Genomic DNA, 19351 nt, shown 5'->3' on the forward strand with positions numbered 1-19351 from the left:
GCCGGCCCGCCTGCAGCAGTGGCCACAGCAGCATATGCCACTGATCTCCAGGGGCCAGAGTGAGAGGTGTGAGGCGCTACAGCCATGACAGATGGTTCATATGGGTCAACCTGCTGCTTTGACTGGAGGAGAGAGAGAGAGAGAGAGAGGAGAAGGGATCAAGAGAAGGATGGCCAGAGGAATGGAGCTCTTCATTCACAAAGCTGCTGGCTGCAGATTAGACAGAAATGGCTCCATTTGATGAATGTTGTGTGTATCCATGTTGGATGGGATTAACCATGTGAGGCGCTGGTGCAGTCACAGGCAGAGCGGCTATAGGTAATACAGTGTTATGGTGAAAAATCGGCTATTAGATAAGCTTAAGTGTGGTCAGTGTAAAGTGATTGCATTACGCGACGGAGTGCTCGGAGACGTGCGTTACCTCCACTCACTACAATGCATCGTGCTATTATGCCCACTTGCACAGTGTCAAACCCAGGAAGTAAGGTTGGAGTCAGATGTAATAATTAGAAAAATCTAGACCGGAGAATACTGTCTAGCAGTGAAGGGGCTTGCCAACATCTAGTATGAGTCGTGACAGCAGCAATATTTCATGGGCCTTTGAATCCAGAGCCATACTATACCTGCTCTGCGTTGATGGATGTCTGAAGAGAGAGCAGGATTTCTGACTGTATTTCAAACACACAGAGGAACTGTCCTCTCCATCAAATTGGCACGCTTGCCTGTGCACCATGTGCGACACAATAGATGACATTTGAATGCAGGGTTTGTTAATATTCACAGACATGCAAAGTGTGAGATTGCTTTTTGGGCTGAGAGCGAGAGAGATCAAGTGTCCCAGCGAAAACCCATTTATCAGGGACAGCTTGTCTGCTGCTCGGCACATGGAGCCCCATCCATCTCCATTTGCTTAGTGTCTGTGGCCCATTTCTCTGGCAAATACCAGCTTCAAGTCATCTGCTAGGTAGACATACTGTACCATAGTGCAAGGATGCTAGGAGAGAGCGAGGAGAGGGTGATGATCCCATATGAAAAGGACAGGAAAGTCCTGGTGATACTAGAAGGTCCTGGTGATACTAGAAAGTCCTGGTGATACTAGAAAGTCCTGGTGATACTAGAAAGTCCTGGTGATACTAGAAAGTCCTGGTGAGGTGATACTAGAAAGTCCTGGTGATACTAGAAAGTCCTGGTGATACTAGAAAGTCCTGGTGAGGTGATACTAGAAAGTCCTGGTGAGGTGATACTAGAAAGTCCTGGGGATACTAGAAAGTCCTGGGGATACTAGAAAGTCCTGGTGATACTAGAAAGTCCTGGTGATACTAGAAAGTCCTGGTGATACTAGAAAGTCCTGGTGAGGTGATACTAGAAAGTCCTGGTGATACTAGAAAGTCCTGGTGATACTAGAAAGTCCTGGTGAGGTGATACTAGAAAGTCCTGGTGAGGTGATACTAGAAAGTCCTGGGGATACTAGAAAGTCCTGGGGATACTAGAAAGTCCTGGTGATACTAGAAAGTCCTGGTGATACTAGAAAGTCCTGGTGAGGTGATACTAGAAAGTCCTGGTGATACTAGAAAGTCCTGGGGATACTAGAAAGTCCTGGGGATACTAGAAAGCTGCATGCTTTTGCATCAGAGGATCAAGATCATGTTTACTTGCAAACCATGAGGAATGCACGCATATTTAAAAGTACAAGCGCAACTTTCTTTATTGGAACCTGAAGTCGATTAGCACATTGATTTGATTTGATTTGTTAATTCACTGCCAAAGTGTTTGCTAGTTCCCCAGGCATGAGACCACACAAGTGATTAATGGTGAGGAGATATGGAAGCTGTAACATGTCAAATTGATTACCTATGGTAACATCAGTTGGAGCTTTATTTGGTGCTTAGTTGGTTTTCCTCTCTCAGGGCTTTTTGCTTCTTTTGGCTGTGAGAACAAAGATGACTCAGCAGCAGTGGTTATAGCCAGTTGTTATGTTGGCTTTTGATTTGAAAGCAATCTAGGGCAGTGCCCCACCTGTGCTTTTTCAGTAGGCAGAAGCTCTCAAGGCAAAAATACATAATATATATCAGGGATTAGGTTTGAAACGCCACCTTGAGTAGGAACAAGTGTAACCCAGAGAGCTTGAGCAGTCTGAATGTCATGAAGTGCTGAAACCTCTGCTGTTCAGTAGCCTGCAGCCTCACAGTCGTGGTCCATTTTCCTCTGCCCGTGCCTGCTGAGTTCAGCAGATTGTATGAATGGTTGGAGTTTATACTTGAGGAACCACAGGGCTGTATAGTTATCAGTACAGAGAGAGAGAGAGAGAGAGAGAGAGAGAGAGAGAGAGAGAGAGAGAGAGAGAGAGAGAGAGAGAGAGAGAGAGAGAGAGAGAGAGAGAGAGAGAGAGAGAGAGAGAGAGAGAGAGAGAGAGAGAGAGAGAGAGAGAGAGAGAGAGAAAAGCTGGGTCAGGCTTTATATCATTTGTAAATGCTGCTGGAGTGGAATCTGACCACTTCTTACACCTTCAAAGATAAAAGTACATTCAATTCAAAAGCTAGAGATGTTCCCTCATGACAGTCAAAGAGTTGCTCCTACAAAACGATCACCGAGATGAAAGTAGAACTCTTTCAAAAAATATTTGATTACCGTACCTTATTTCAAAACCTTTGCCAACCAAATAGGCCTACTGATGGTTTTATAAAGTGATGAATCCCACGAAGATTTACGTTCTACAAAATGTCTACCATTTCAAAAGAAAACCTCTCAATTGCAGGAGTGCTTGACAATAAATGAACACCCCCGCCAGGCAAAGTGATCTTATATGAGTTTTGGCCATGGTGCAAACCTGTGAGTTGAACGGGCCTGACTTCATTTTTAAGATCCATGGGCGTGATTAATAGTTTTGTGAATGAGCATAATGGTGTGGCACCTGCCATACGTTTGTGTCCTAATGTGTTGGAGCTTTTCATCCAGCAGTCCTGCTCTGTTGTAAATGTGCAATCAAGTCATCAATCAAGAGGTCCCATCAATTATGTAGAAGATTGGCACAGGAGGAGTGCAAGTCGTTCAAAGCTTGACCAGTTTAGGCCTTCGCTTCTACACATTTTGAGGGAGAGGTTTGTGTAGCTGTTATTTCATTAGCTGTGTGTGTGTGTGTGTGTGCGTGTGTGTGTGTGTGTGTGTGTGTGTGTGCGTGCGTGCGCGTGCGTGCGCGCTAGAGGGGGGGATCAATACCTGAGACAAGTTGACGGAGTCATTACTTCTGAATGAATTTCCTCCTTTGCCCCCTCTCCCCCCTCCCCGCCCCCCCCCCCCCCTCTCTCTCTCTAACTCGCCCAAACACACGCAGAGCACCACCTCCACGATTTAATTCCCGTTTAACTTGTATTTAATGACTTGACATTGCGTTTCATCCCGTCTCGTTTACACGAAGACGGTATAATGAAAGAGATGCCGCTATAAATAGGCTCCCCTTCTCAATAAGACTTCCAGATCTGTAAACGCTTCTCTCTACCTAGTACCTACAATACAGAAAATCATAAGTAACAGTAAGATATTTCTCAGATGGGGGGTTTGTGGCTCTAATGTAGACTAATCAGGGTATGGAGAAGGTTGAGGATCACGGATGTGCAGCGTGCTACAATCTCCTCCATCTCAGGCCCTTTATTGATCGGTCTCCCGGTCTAATCCCCTTCCTCTGCACTGCTGTCCACCACCGCGCTTCCATCTCGCCTCGATGTGTTAACGCTGCAGCCGCTGGCCTTGATGTCTTTATGAACCTGTCCACACCTACACGCCTCCCCGTGTCTCTCATTTCCTGCTCAGCCCGGGTCTGTAATAGTGTGTGACCGGTCCTTGAAGTACTGCCTGTTTCGATCCGGACCGGCCGTGACCCGAGCGGAGAGTGAGGTGATTTTATTTTTCCCCCCGCCGCCACTGATGCCGTCTCACTTCCTCATAAATACTTCAGGTCCTCAGCGCTCAAGGTTTAAAGTGATTTCCACCCAAAATTAAGTTTCTGAGCTCGGAGTAATCCATCACTGCCATTTACTCTGCTTCCAGACAGGCTTTTTCTTTACAGCTTTATTGAATTAATACCTTTTCTGCCTGATTTCTGGGAGCCCGTCTGAATGAATTATGATTCCGCACAGTACGAGTTAAATCATGCTTTTCAATCCTAAAAGGTACATGAGGTGTCTCTCGGAGTGCTCCGTTTGCTGTGTGTTCCATCTTGTAACTAAAGGCTCACAAATGTGCAGTGAGTCTGTCATTAGCTCAGGAGGTAGAGCTCTGTCATCTGGGAATCGGAAGGTCCTCGGTTTGAGGCTCCTTCAAGACACTGAACTGCTCCCCCGACGAGCAGTTGGCACCTTGTATGGCTGCAGACAGCATCAGTGTGTGTGTGAATGTGAGTGTGAATGTAGGCTAGTGTAGGCTTGCAAATGTGATACAGTATATAAATTAGAGATGTAACGGTATGAAAATTTCACATCACGATTATTGTGACCAAAATTATCACGGTTATCGTTTTGTCATACGGTTTGTTAAAATGTGCTGGAAATTTTCAAAAAGTACTAATACACTCACAGAAATCATTTCACCAAGTTTTATATTGAAAACTCAGACCCAAAAAGGATTGATACACACTGAAATCATTTCTCCAAGGCTGCGCGTTTGCATCTGGGAGACGGTTGCCAACTTTGGTTGATGATGGACAGTATTTACCATGTTTTTCAAAGCACTGTAATCATGGTGACACGGTAATCAGGGTACCACGGTTTTAATGATAATGAAAAATTTGAACGGTACGGTTATCGTAAGGGATTTGATCGCGGTTGTCATCAAAACCGGTTATCGTTACATCCCTAATATAAATCCAGTCAGTTTACCATTTACCATGATGAGGTCAGTGTTAATTCTCTCGGCTGTCTTCCGCCGGCAAAATGTGTTTTGACATTGTTCCTTGGGAGCAGATGTGTGTTGGAGAAAGTCTCTCCGTGGTGTGTGCTAATAATACTGTCCCATTACCCTCCAGCGCCTCTTTCTCACCTCAGGTGTTGAGCTCCTAATCTGTGGGCATGGGCTGGTCCAGAGGTTGGCTCCTGACACAGTGTCAGGCCTGCTGGCTCCAGCCCCTCTGCTGACCTTGGTGAAGGATGCACAGTACAGGATATGTAGCTGTGTTCCACCGGAGGTTCAGCTCCCGCTGCAAACTGACTCCACTGTCCAGTATCGCCTCTCTCTATCTCTCTCTCTCTGGATGTCTTTCGCTCTACCTGGATCTTTCCCTCTCTCTCTATGCTGCTCTCTCTCTCTCTCTCTCTCTCTTTTTCGCACCCTTCCCTCTCCATCCCTCTCCCCCTCTGGCTCTCTCTCCAGTTCTCTTTTGGCCGAGTCCCAATGCCTTTGAACTGGCTGCACCCTACTTCCTCTCTCATGTTTGCCTCCTCCACGAGCTGAAGCGAGAGGAGAGTAGAATAAATTGTACCCGCTCCTCTTGTCCTCTGACAGACATTGCCCGTAGCTTTCCTCCAATGGGGGACAGGTGACAACGGATAGCTGCTATTTTTGAAGGAACATGCTGCCTTTCTCAGTTCTCGCCTCAGAGAAAGGACAGCAACCTCCAATACACGCGCGCGCGCACGCATGCACGCACGCACGCGCGCACACACACACACACACACACACACACACACACACACACACACACACACACACACACACCTTCCTGTCTGTCTCTCTCTGTCTTTAGAGCACGTCTGAGTAGCTTCTGTGTGGAATGCAGAGTTGTGACAGGAAGGGAAATCCCCATGTGCCTCCTGGAGATTTGTCATTATTTATTGACCATAAGTCCCCGGGAGGCTCAGCCAGTCACAGACTGTGACTGGAGGGACCTGGAGGGGAGAGGAGGGATGGATTTAAGGCAGGTCTGACACTTAAGTCTTCAGGCATGGTGTACCTAGACATGGAGCAGCACACCAGGGACACCGCCACACTCCAAACTAATGCAAAATACATGGCAATGTGGAGGATGGAGGATGTATAGAAGGCTTGGTATCAGTAATATATATATATATATATATATATATATATATATATATATATATATATATATATATATATATATATATTACTGATCCAAGCCCTGTTTTCTCACTCATCCCCCCAACGCCGCCGCACTCTCACCAGCCGGCCCGGGACAAAGCGCAGAGTAAACGTTGGCGTGGAGAATCAGATGAAGGCATCGCCATTCTGTTAAGCAATCATCTTTTTGGCTGTGTGTGACGGGAGTGTCTGGGCCCTCCAGATGGTGTCGACGCGCGCCACACTGTCACGCTGGGAGAGCCGCATCATGTGCTTAGCCAGCCAGCTAGCGAGTCAGCCATCCAGGGCTTGAAACAAGAGGAGAGTCGCTGAGACTAGGTACCAACCAGCCTGCCAGCCAGGTTGTTAGCCCACCAGTCACCCAGACAGGCCAGCCAGCCTGCTTCACCCAGACACCTGCAACACCTGTCCTGTCTTGTGCATTCAATTGCCTGATAACCGCAGGGAGTCTCTGATCTCACCAGAACCTCACATCGTCGTCCTCTTTGTGTGTGCCGGCGTATAATATGTCTCCACACAAATATAGACACCATAGAACACATACGGAGTCAGATCTCACATGGTTTTTGAAGTCCAAAATAAACCTGTTTGAATCCATTTGATGGATGTTTGGGTATTTCAGGAGTTAAATATAGTAATGCTATGTATATACCGGTACACACATGTTGTGATGACACATAAACAAGTTACGCTTGAATGTAGACTAGGCCATGACAGATCTCATGGGATCTGTTCCAAAGATAGGCAGGCACACACTAACTAATGGCTCTGATGATAGTAGACTACTCTGACATGGATGTAGAGCTTAAAAATGGGACAAGAAAGTCGAGGTAGGACACACGAAAAATAGCTTGAAAGGGTTAAGAGGAGATCAGTGTTTGATGGGAGGCAGAGGCTCAGAGGCAGTGACATCATACTACTCTATATATAAATCACAGAGTTACTTATTGCCAATATATCACCTCAATGCCAGCAGAGCATGTGTTAGGCAACATCAGAATCAGAATCAGGATCACTTTTATAGCCACAGTATGCAAGGTACATACGAGGAATTTGTCTTAGTGTCTGTATGCAGCGTAGCAATCACATCAATATGCAGAGATAAGAAGTAGGAAAGATAACTAAAGACAATCACAAAGTTGCAAGTGCAATCAAATCGAGTAAATATATAGGTAACACTTTATAATAATGTACACAAATAATGTAGTAGTTACTAGTAAAGTAATCATTAACTAATGGTTAGGAGGAGTGATGATTGGTTAGGTTAATATCAGGATAAGAAGAAGTCCACAATTGAAATAAGCCTTTTGATTGATTGGTTGATTGATTGAATTTATTTGATAATTGATAAAAAGATACGTAGATACGCAGCCCACCACACAACAGCTTTCAGCTATGTTTAATTCAAGGAAAATGACGCTGATGTGTGGAAATGAACGGAGCGTTTCCCCGTGATGGGCGTGGCCTATTTCATGCAGTGTCTCTAGAGCAGGCGGGGCCGGGCAGCAGCTGAGCTGCGGGTGAGGCCGCACTCGGGGCTGGAACCCTAGTCTAAAACAATCTCAATAAGACTGCATGTTTCTGAGTTTCTAAATTCAAAGCTACTGCAATCATTTGGACCTTGATTTATCTTACATTGTTTCATGTAGGTGAATGGTAACAGAATCCATGGCCATTTTTCCACGTGTTTGCATACCATCAAGGTCCAATGTGTAAGATTCCTCCACAACAATACACAAACACAACACAAACAAAAAGCCACAAAGTTGTGGTACAACTGTTGCTCAAAGATTGTTTAAATAACAGACTGCGTCCATCTTTAAGTCAGTGGGCCACAGCTTATAGAATAACACTGTGTTTATCTCTATGGAATATAGACGGTATAGAGATAAGCACTGTGCCTATCTCTATGGGATTTAGATTGCATAGAGATGAACGGATGGTTAAGATGTAACCCAGGTTTCCTGAGGGGAGACTTCTCTCCCTCATCAATTCCATTACCTAATCCAGCGCAGCTGTTGTGGATTACCACTTTAAGACACTTAATTAGCACCACCTGGGTGTGATTGTTCAGGTGTAGCTGGTTGAACTTTTCACAGTGCACTATGAAAAGTTCGACCTGTCTGGTTTAACTTTTTACAATGGGCTATTCAGCAAAACCTCTCTCTCTCTTTATCACTCTATGTCTCTCACCCAATTTCAGCTCTCTTACCCAATTTCAGCTGTAAAGCAACATACATCTGTCAAAAAAGTATGGCTGAAAATATCTTTTATAAATTATGGATGGAAGACAAAAAAGCACAAGTTAAAGGAAGATAACATAAAGAATGTGATGAAAGCACCTGACTTTAGTGTAAATATCATTTAACTTAATTTATTATTTAGTGTTATTTAAAAAAACTAGGATTATCTGCACTGTCAAAAATATTATTTATTTATTATTATTATTATTATTATTACTCTAATTAGAAGTGCAATAAAAACTAAAAGATTGTTACACCTATATCCACTTTTATTCAAATACATATAACTTTGCTGCCTCAAAAAGGACAGATGAAAGTTTAGTCTGTGCACATCCCAGGTTAGAACTCACAACCTCTCGCTCTGAAGGCAGCTGACATACACAGTGAACCACAAAGGCATTGCCACTGCTGCTGTATTTCTCTCTGTATGACTTTTGAAGTGGCTGGCTATAGGTCAAAAGGATATATTTGAGCTTTTAGTCAATTTAGAAATAGTTAAGTAGCTAATCTGTGGGCACTTTCTTCTCTTTCCTCTGGCTGTCCATTCAAAACTGACTGAGACTCGAACAGTCCCAGTTAAACAGACATACTGAATGTGAGTGAATAGAGAATAGTGCCCTCTGCTGAAAACTATTTGGAATAACATTGATTGATATAAAACAGAGCAAACTCGTGGTTGAATACTCCTGATTTGTGCATCGTTTTTGACCTTGTGTGCTACCAGTCATATTTACACTGTATATACCATTTTTGCATTTTAAAATGACAGCGAGATGCACCGTTTTCTCTTCATACCCCTTCCTCTTCCCCTCCCTGCCCCCTGCTCAGGTCCAACTGGCTGAAGCCGTGCTGCGGGCGGCGGGCGGCTCTGTGGCAGGTGTGCCTGCTGTCGGCAGGCTTCAACTGCTTCCTGGTGGCCTGCGTCATTCTGGTGGTGCTGCTGCTCACGCTGGAGCTGCTGATCGACAGCAAGCTGCTGCAGTGTGAGTGTCTGGGAAGCAAATCACTGTGATGTCAGCTGAGATGGTCAATATCAATATACAGGGTTCCTATCCTACGCAAGTATGTAAAGTATGGAATTTGATTTTAGTATTTTCCAGGTCTGGAAAAGTATGGAAAAAGGAAAAGCGAGTATCGAAAATATTTGTTTCTAGACTATTGTAATATTATTCATTTGATTATTCATTTTTCTAAATAATAAAGTTCTGAATTACATAAAAAACATACTGTACATTCCCAACCAACTTTATTTTTCAGTGCAACCGATACTGACATAGAAAATCAGCATTGATGCCTATCCTTACTAAACTATACTAGACTATACTACAGTATGTGTGGTTACTGGTTTGTGGATGAGGATCAACAGATTCTACCAGCTACACAATTCAACTAGGAAGGCGCTGACATTTTAAATCGTTATTGCATAATTCATGACAGTGCATCTCAAAAAAGAATAATAGATGTGCAATATGTTGTGAGGGTGGGTTGAAATGCTAGCTGTTAGCCTGGGCTCACACACTCGCTGTATAATGAGTCAGTGAGGATCTATCTTGGGACTTGAGGATCTGATCCATCACAGTCTTGGGAATATAACCCTCCCATTAGTATTCCACAGTGAACATGGAATGTCAGGTGGTCGAAATGCCAGTGTGACCCGTGTCACTCCAACAACGCCTTCATCGACATCATCTGGCATTATGGAGACGTCCTCATCTATCATAAGTAGAAGGTCAGGGGTCGTGACCTGTTTGACGTCGGCGAGCTGAGTGAAGAACGCTCGCCTGGCGGGAATGCCACTCACTCCAGCAGCATCTGCATGCATTCAAGTCTCTGCTTTTCCCCTGGGGGACGGACTAACGAGACGGGACAGACAAAAGGACAAAGTAAGACAAATGCATGAGGGGAGATTAGCGGACACAGAAATTGGGCGATAGGGAGATGGCTGGACTGGAGGAAGATGAATGGACTGATGGACAGAATCAGTGAACACGGCAAACAAAGACAGATGGGAGGGGAGGTGGCGCGTGCAGAGAATGCCTCCGCTGACAGCCCGCTGCTGTGTGAGGCTGCTGTCCACAATTAGCCTGATGAATAGACAGGAAGAGACATACACATTGGTACAGTACAGTACATGGTGTGTTCATATTCACTGTCTGTATTTGTGCATTTATGTGTGTGTGTGTGTGTGAGAGAGAGAGAAAGAGCTTGTGCTTGAGTGCATTCATCTTCACGTCATAGCAAAGTGGACTAGCCTTTTATAAAATAGGTTCTGTTCTTTCCCTACAGTTAACAATGCATTCCAGTTTGCCAGCATCATCCACTGGATCAGCCTGGCAATTCTCTCTGTGTTCTTCACTGAGGTGAGTCCCTCTCCTGTCTCTCTCTCTCTCTCTCCTATCTCCTCCCCCCCCCCCCCTCTCTCTCTCTCTCTCTCTCCCCCCTATCTCCCCCCCCTCTCTCTCTCTCCCATCTCCCCCCCCCCTCTCTCTCTCTCTCTGCTCTCTCTCCCCCTAACCATGAAGCCAGGCTCACTTACAGCTGATGCAGCGGCCTATTGATTCATGCTAGGTTGTGCAGTAGCTATGTGGGGCCAGTGAGGAACACCGATGGATTCCCATTAAAATAGGCTCCTAACAACAGCATGAAACACACCCCATGATTCTGATTAGTCCACGTGCATTCAGTGGACTCTGTGCTAAATGGAAACACAAAACATACTAGAAAGCATCTACACCCAGTCTGCTGGAAACCTCACATCTACACCCAGTCTGCTGAAAACCTCACATCTACCCCCAGTCTGCTGAAAACCTCACATCTACCCCCAGTCTGCTGAAAACCTCACATCTACCCCCAGTCTGCTGAAAACCTCACATCTACCCCCAGTCTGCTGAAAACCTCATATCTACCCCCAGTCTGCTGAAAACCTCACATCTACACCCAATCTGCTGAAAACCTCACATCTACACCCAGTCTGCTGAAAACCTCATATCTACACCCAGTCTGCTGGAAACCTCACATCTACACCCAGTCTGCTGGAAACCTCACATCTACACCCAATCTGCTGAAAACCTCACATCTACCCCCAGTCTGCTGGAAACCTCATATCTACCCCCAGTCTGCTGAAAACCTCATATCTACCCCCAGTCTGCTGAAAACCTCACATCTACACCCAGTCTGCTGAAAACCTCACATCTACACCCAGTCTGCTGAAAACCTCATATCTACACCCAGTCTGCTGGAAACCTCACATCTACACCCAGTCTGCTGGAAACCTCACATCTACACCCAATCTGCTGAAAACCTCACATCTACCCCCAGTCTGCTGGAAACCTCATATCTACCCCCAGTCTGCTGAAAACCTCATATCTACCCCCAGTCTGCTGAAAACCTCACATCTACACCCAGTCTGCTGAAAACCTCACATCTACACCCAGTCTGCTGAAAACCTCATATCTACCCCCAGTCTGCTGAAAACCTCATATCTACCCCCAGTCTGCTGAAAACCTCACATCTACACCCAATCTGCTGAAAACCTCACATCTACACCCAGTCTGCTGAAAACCTCACATCTACACCCAGTCTGCTGAAAACCTCATATCTACCCCCAGTCTGCTGAAAACCTCATATATTTAAACATCTACCCCCAGTCTGCTGAAAACCTCATATCTACCCCCAGTCTGCTGGAAACCTCATATCTACCCCCAGTCTGCTGAAAACCTCATATCTACCCCCGGTCTGCTGGAAACCTCATAGCCTATACTGTATTTGCTGTTGTTAGAGCTAAAAACAGTTGGTCCCTTTTGAGGTATTCTATTGACAACACAACCACTTTAAAATGCAGATGGGGCTTTTCTGCGCCGCTGCTTTTAAATAATGTCAGGCTCTCAGGTGTGCTGTATTGATTAGCGTTTTCTTTACAGCCAGCCACATTTGTCTTAGTTCCTTGCACTTGACCAATCTACTGCTAAGTTCTGTGTACCGTAGTTGGAATTTAACTTATCAATACAAAGCAACCCTTAGTGATTCGTTTAGACAACAGAAAACAGCAAGGTGGCCATGTTTCTGCACCGCTGCAACCTTGACTGTGTGAAATGGGGATGGGGGTTAGTGGGGGTGAGAGAGGAGAGGAGCAGAGAGAGAGAGGGAGAGCATTGGCCCTCTGCAGCGTCAGCACCAGTAGCTGAATGCGGTCTCTCTAATTGTTTGGATGAAATCCGAACACGCGGCTTGTATGAATATGATGAATTACCAGTGGGGAAATGAAAGAAATATGAATAACAGCCACTATTCTTTTTTGCTGAGACCTTCAATTACAGGCTGAAGGAAGTAGGAGTCTAATATCTGTGGCTGACCAGTGTATACTGCTCCCCTCTCCCAAGCTCCCACTCACTCTATTTTTCTGTCCTTGTTTGCTTCGTTCTCACCCTGTAACTAACCTCATCTCTGTCTGTCTCAGACGGTGTTCAGGATCTGTAACTAACCTGCTCTCTCCTCATCTCTGTCTGTCTCAGACGGTGTTCAGGGTCTGTAACTAACCTGCTCTCTCCTCATCTCTGTCTGTCTCAGACGGTGTTCAGGGTCTGTAACTAACCTGCTCTCTCCTCATCTCTGTTTGTCTCAGACGGTGTTCAGGGTCTGTAACTAACCTGCTCTCTCCTCATCTCTGTCTGTCTCAGACGGTGTTCAGGATCGTGGTGTTGGGGATATGGGATTACATAGAGAACAAAGTAGAGGTAAGTTCCCAGATCTCCAATTTAGTCGTGACTCGGGCCCCTTTCACTGCAGTGTCATTCCCTCAATGCCAGTCCTCAGTGTGGCGACTTGGATATTTAGAATGATATATATATATATATATATAGAGAGAGTGTGTGTTCATGCTTCTCAGGTGTTTGATGGAGCGGTCATCGTCCTCTCTCTGGCCCCCATGGTGGCCTCCACAGTGGCCAACGGCCCCAGTAGCCCCTGGGACGCCATCGGCCTCATCATCACCCTGCGCATCTGGAGGGTCAAGAGGATCATCGACGGTGAGGCAGGGGGCGGGGGTGGGGGTTGCTGGGAGGGGCAGGCAGGGGGTGGGGGTGGGGTTTGCTGGGAGGGGCAGGGGGCGGGGGTGGGGGTGTGCTGGGAGGGGCAGGGGGCGGGGGTGGGGGTTGCTGGGAGGGGCAGGCAGGGGGTGGGGGTGTGCTGGGAGGGGCAGGCAGGGGGCGGGGGTGGGGGTTGCTGGGAGGGGCAGGCAGGGGGTGGGGGTGTGCTGGGAGGGGCAGGCAGGGGGCGGGGGTGGGGGTTGCTGGGAGGGGCAGGCAGGGGGCGGGGGTGGGGGTGTGCTGGGAGGGGCAGGCAGGGGGTGGGGGTGTGCTGGGAGGGCTGGGGGCTAATGTCCCCTGCGTCCTGTCCTTTACTGTCAGGTCACCCTGATAGATACTGCAGGACAGTCTCTGCGGTATCAGCTCAATTCCATCTTGAGGTTGTTTGGTTCATTATTTATTTTTATTTTTCCACCAGGACCTTGGGAAGCATCTCTCCTACTGACGCTATGTGCTAAATATACTCACAGCAGCTGGTGTATGCAGATTATTTTTGCATACAGGTGCAGGCCATTGTTTTGTGTTGGCAAGCATTTTCTTTTTAGTATGTTGCGCCCCCTGGTGGTGTTTGGATGCACATGCTCAAAGGCGTAACCAAAAAGGGGTGAGACTGAGCAAACTGGATTGATTAATTGCATGACATGACGCACACAGAGAAATCACACTACTTCACTAAAGGACCAGGAATACATCATGTTGATTATGTGGATAGGTTGTGACAAATACTGAATAACTAATTGATCAGTTGTCACCCTCTTGACTGTTATACAATCCCATACTAGAATGTAATTACATCCTGTGCAATAGCTGCAGTTGAAGCTGTTATCACCTTGCAGAGCAATTACCTTCAAGGTGTTTTGTCAGTTATTCACAGCTGAGCCATCAAGTGAAAACAATATGCATTATGTTCTCCTTTCAATCAAACACTACAGCAGTTGACCTCACTAGCACAATTTCAACCAGAGGTTAGGGAAGTACTTAATGAAGTCAGCTGGTGAAATGTTTGTTTGGAAGGAAACCCTGCAGACTCTTGGGTCCTCATTGGCACATGGTTGGACACCACTGGTGTTGGGGAACCAACAGTGCAATATGTGCCCTCTTGTTGCAGCCTACGTGCTGCAAGTGAAGGTGGATACAGAGCTGGAGCTTCAGCAGTATGAGAAGGCCAAAGCGGTGAGGGACGAGCAGCTTGACCGTCTCACCCAGATCTGCCAGGAACAGGCAGTATGTCCTCTCTCCTCCTACTTACTGTCTGTGTCTAGATATGTGCCATAAATATAGCAGCATGTTACCAGGAGAGGGCAGCAAAGTACTATGCAGGAAGATCAAATCTGTGTGCACACTATATAGCATAAAAGAACATAGCATACCATCATGATAGATTCATTATATTTTTAACAGTAGTCATGTGGAAATCAGATCGCTGCAGATGTGCATTACCTCAAAAGAATCGATTGATTCCTATATAATTTAATATTAATAGATGTATTATTGCTTCCTTAAAGCTTTATTACACAGCTGAAGAGTAACCTTATAAGTGTAACTGAGAAAGTGCATTCACTGAGTGCTCTTTATTTCTCCGATGTCGGCCCAGGAGAAGGGGGGAAAAAGCGTTCCCAGCATGTCTGAGAGTTATGCTGCAACCGCTTCAGAGATTTGAAATATACAGTATGGTACTGTATATGTGTTCAAAGGTCAGCTGTGATGAACTAATACAGCCAACAGAGCTGAGCAAGGCTATAGCATGCAAATCAGAAGCAGTTGATAGCCCTTGGAAAAAAGTGGATGGAGTATTAGCTAGGAGAAATCAGTATGTCCTAGTACAGCGGTGGGCAACTATTTTTCATGGGGGGGCCACATGAGAAATCCAGATTGTTGCCGGGGGCCGAACAAATATTGTCATGCCGTAATGGATGGGCAACTTTGATGATAGAGAGGGCCACAAAAAAAGTCCTCGCTACCAGATTTTGATGAGGGCTGAACGGCGCCAGCGCGAAAAAATTGGGGCATTTGAAGCCAGGTTTAGAGGAATAACTAATTTTAAATTAACAGTTGTGATGTCATTATTCAGTCTTAACCACCAATATTTGATCATTTTCTCACTCACTCCTATGTCACCACACTCTCCCTGCAGGGCTTGAAATTAACTTTTTTCACCACCTGCCAATATGGCTGCTAGATTTTAAAGTTACCAGCCAATTAGAATTTCCACTATCCGAAATGTTTTTCTTGAAATAAACCAGAATATGAGTGGGTTAATTTAAGCATAAGTATCAGTAAGTGGCCGGGATTCTCAAAGCCTGTGTTGAGGGTCACACGAACATGCACTCTTGAAGCTAAATAAATCCAAAACCAACAAGTTAATTATTTAAATTTCTACCTCAATGTAGAACAGCCATTTCTTACACATGAGATTACTTTTGGCCTTTTAGTCATAAAGATTATTGAAAGATATTCCATATTCCAGACTGAAATGCTATAACAGAAGAATATTGGCCAGAATGACATGAACATTTGGACACTTATTCAGCGGGTATCTTGCATGTTGCGTTCAGGTGCACTGTAAAAAAAAAAAAAAAAAAACTTTTTTTGCAATTCCATCGCGGGCCACACAGGGGGCCGTATGTTGCCCATGTGTGCTTTATAGTAACGTTCAGTCATAACTCATTTATAATTAAGCCCATAGTTAATGAACTAATCATGTACAAAACACAGTCACATATTTTATATACTGTATATGTTGTAAGCCTAATTTTTGCCATCACAGCTGCTTTTTACATGTATGGGATAATACAGGCTAATATACAAGGTGTCCCAAGCTCTGAGTCATTATAAACATTTATGAGCAGCGACAAGCTTTCTAACCCCGACGTCGAGAAGCTATGAACCCTTCTTCTCAATATGTGGCTTTGAAATGTTTCTGTGACACTTGTAAATACGTCTGTATCGCTGATTTAGACGCCTTGGGAGTCAGAGTGACAGGCAAGTCTATGTACGGAGACTCTTGTAAGGTAGCAGTCTACACAGAAAGAGGAGAAACGGTGCTACTGACGGCCCTGCCTTGTCACGCCCCTCCTCAGTCTTACTGGTCCCCTCTGACCGGCTCCTCCTCCAACAAACATCTCCACCAGCTTTACCACCATGAGCTTCCTCAGCTCCATGCACACCATTTACCACCTGCACAAAGACTGCCCACCAGACAAACATATATATATATATATATATATACTGATGACGTGCTGACAAACGAGTAAAGCGGACGAGCCCCCAATTATGTTAGGAACCGGCCTCGGGGAACGGGACGGCAACACAAAAGTGCCCCCACTCTTCCCACTCCAAAGGCTGATCAGCCAAACCACTATTACAAGTTCACAAGTCGCAGGTTTAGTTTCAGAGCACAGCATGGCCCCAACAACAAACTAATCCCCAACCTTAAACTTACATAAGAAAAGGATGGATTAAATAAAAGACAGCTCTCACCTATAAGCTCCTACAAAATAAACATGAGAAAATGTTACAAAAAACTAAACGGCTTCTCCCTCCTACTTTACTTGGGTAAGATGTTAGTGTACAAAAGTGTAGAGCTGGGGTGTGTGTGTGTGTGTGTGTGTGGACACCGCCTGAATTATTATTGTTGAATTTAATTATTGTTATTTCTAGTTTGACTATAATTGTTCTGACTGTAAAACACAAAATATATATGTATTTATTTCAAAACTGCTATATGAATGCCTTTTATTATTAGAAGTGTTGCATAGTTTTTAGCCTTCAGAAGAGGAAGGAAAATACAAGAAAGATGCACTGTTTGTTGAACGATTATTGGGGCTGCAGCTAGATGGCACTCGTTTCTACTCTAAACCGGAAGTTAAAGTGGATAAAGCGGACCTTTTCTGATCGTCGAAGAAGCTGAAGGAAAAGAAAACAAACAGAGCGTCCCCACTTTCCACGCATGTTTCCCCATCATTTATCTGAATGAAAGTGTAGTTTCAGCACCAGCGACATCATGCCCGTCATCTGTGCAACAACAGGATGCACCAACAAGTTTATCAAAGGGTCGGAAATCAGGTTTTATAGGTTCCCCCTCAGCAAACCTCAGCTTGCCAGCCAATGGGTGCAGAGCCTGGGGATGAAAAACTTCTCCCCGACCCTTAACACCTGCCTCTGCTCCGAGCATTTCAAGCCGGAATGCTTCAGGGACTACAAGGGCAAGCAGTTTCTGAAAGAGGATGCTGTGCCCACCATATTCGCTCCTCGGCACGATCCATTGAAGATTGAACTTCGGAAAAGAGGGGTGACACCTAAGGAGCCGGCCCCCAACAATCAAATGGGGACACCAGCAGACATAGGACGGGCCAGGGATGCCTTCACTCCACGCAGGGAGAGACGAGGGGGGATGAGGGGTGGACGAGGAGGCGGGCGAGGAGGCAAAACCTCATCTGACAGACAGAACTTGGGAGCCAAGAGTAAAGTGTACGACCACAAAGGCAAACTGCTGTCCAACAACAAGGACATGTGTGACTGTCTGGACATCGACTGCATCATGGGCTGCTTCTACCCGTGTCCCGAGTGCGGCTCGCGCAAGTGCGGGGTCGAGTGCCGCTGCGACAGGAAGTGGCTTTACGAACAAGTGGAAGTGGAGGGTGGCGAGATCATCCGGAACAAATTTGCCCTTTGATTCACTGTGATTTTTTTTTTTTTTTTTTTTTGCAAGGACTCTTTAAGTTAAGTTGACTGACATTCATCATGTTTTGCAAGGCTAATGTCTGGATATAATATAATGCAAAACAACAGTTATCCTGCGCAGTTGACTTGGGAGGTGTAATCTTTAAAAATGTTCCAGTTTCTTTTACTTCACTGTTAAGTCCTGCGGTTAGACACATTTCGAATGTGCCAACTTGCAACTTGCGTTCTCAATGCTAAACTCCCAGCTTAGAGTGTATTTTGTCTTTGGGATTTTAGAGTTTTACGCGTCAGACATGACGTACCGTGAATCCAATTTGTAGTCTGCAGCCTCAAGTCGTTGTGTCTCAAGTCGAATCCCAAATTCCAACATAAATTCGAACATAACTATTGTCTTTCATATATTTTTTTATTATTAAAATGTGTTTGTTTATGATTGATCTTTTACTGTTTTGTGTTTTATTGTTCGAGATAAATAAAGAAATGTGTCAAAATAAGTTGCTCTATTGTGTGCAGTAAAAAAAAAAAGTAAAAAAAAAAAAAAAAAGTGTAGAGCTGGAAGTAGCTATTTACAGTTTAGACTGCACAGGTCCACCAAGATAACACATCTTCAAGTTCTGAAGAATTAAGTATGCCTACACAGTTCCTACCTGACAGAACACATCAAAGAGTCAATAGAGAGCCATCATAGTTGGGACTTATGAGTACAATGAGTGGACTCATATTTAAATCACACACTGAGGAAAGGAATGATGTGAACACATGACAGACTCAAACATTTTAATTCAGTAGCTAATTGAGTTTTGAATGATAGCCCCAAACATTTTTTTTCACCAACTTCCTGTTTCTGCATTGTTGAATGGGTTTGGGGATGCCACCCCGTGCTGTCATTGCTGATGATGGCTGCTCTGCTGACTCTTTGTTTTGTCAGGTAGGAACTGTGTGTAGGCCTACTTTAGTAGTTCTTTGGAACTTTAAGATCTGTCCTTGTCTAGGTAGACTTGTGCAGTCTAAAATGTAAATAGCTACCTTCCAGATCTATACTTTTTTACACTAAATAACTCTTACCAAGTAGCAGAAAGTAGGAGGGAGAAGCCCATTAGTTTTGTAACATTTTCTTATGTTTATTTTGTAGGAGCTTATAGGTGAGAGCTGTGTCTATTTTTTTTTAATCCATCCTTTTCTTGAGGTAAGTTTAAGGTTGGCGATTAGTTTGATTTGTTGATGTTGGGGCCATGCTGTGCTCTGAAACTAAAC

The 19351-nt window shown here is 45.0% G+C and overlaps 2 protein-coding genes across 2 annotated transcripts in view; both read left to right on the forward strand.

Annotated features, from left to right (window-relative positions):
* tmem266 (transmembrane protein 266) overlaps positions 1–19351 on the forward strand; it is a gene marked incomplete at its 3' end in the record, with an annotated part of 35294 nt that overhangs the window by 11022 nt on the left and 4921 nt on the right. The window contains exons 3-7 of the mRNA XM_083654878.1: positions 9159–9313; positions 10617–10690; positions 13007–13063; positions 13216–13354; positions 14523–14638. Coding sequence (XP_083511004.1) covers positions 9159–9313; positions 10617–10690; positions 13007–13063; positions 13216–13354; positions 14523–14638 — 541 coding nt within the window. The remainder of the gene's footprint in view (positions 1–9158; positions 9314–10616; positions 10691–13006; positions 13064–13215; positions 13355–14522; positions 14639–19351) is intronic.
* On the forward strand, positions 17356–18468 carry LOC310793128 (uncharacterized protein). Its single transcript, XM_083654889.1, has one exon. The coding sequence runs from the start codon at positions 17418–17420 to the stop codon at positions 18087–18089; it is 672 nt and encodes a 223-aa protein (XP_083511015.1). The 5' UTR covers positions 17356–17417; the 3' UTR covers positions 18090–18468.

Source organism: Poromitra crassiceps (assembly GCF_964638095.1).
Source record: "Poromitra crassiceps genome assembly, chromosome: 18".
Classification (NCBI taxonomy): Eukaryota; Metazoa; Chordata; class Actinopteri; order Beryciformes; family Melamphaidae; genus Poromitra; species Poromitra crassiceps.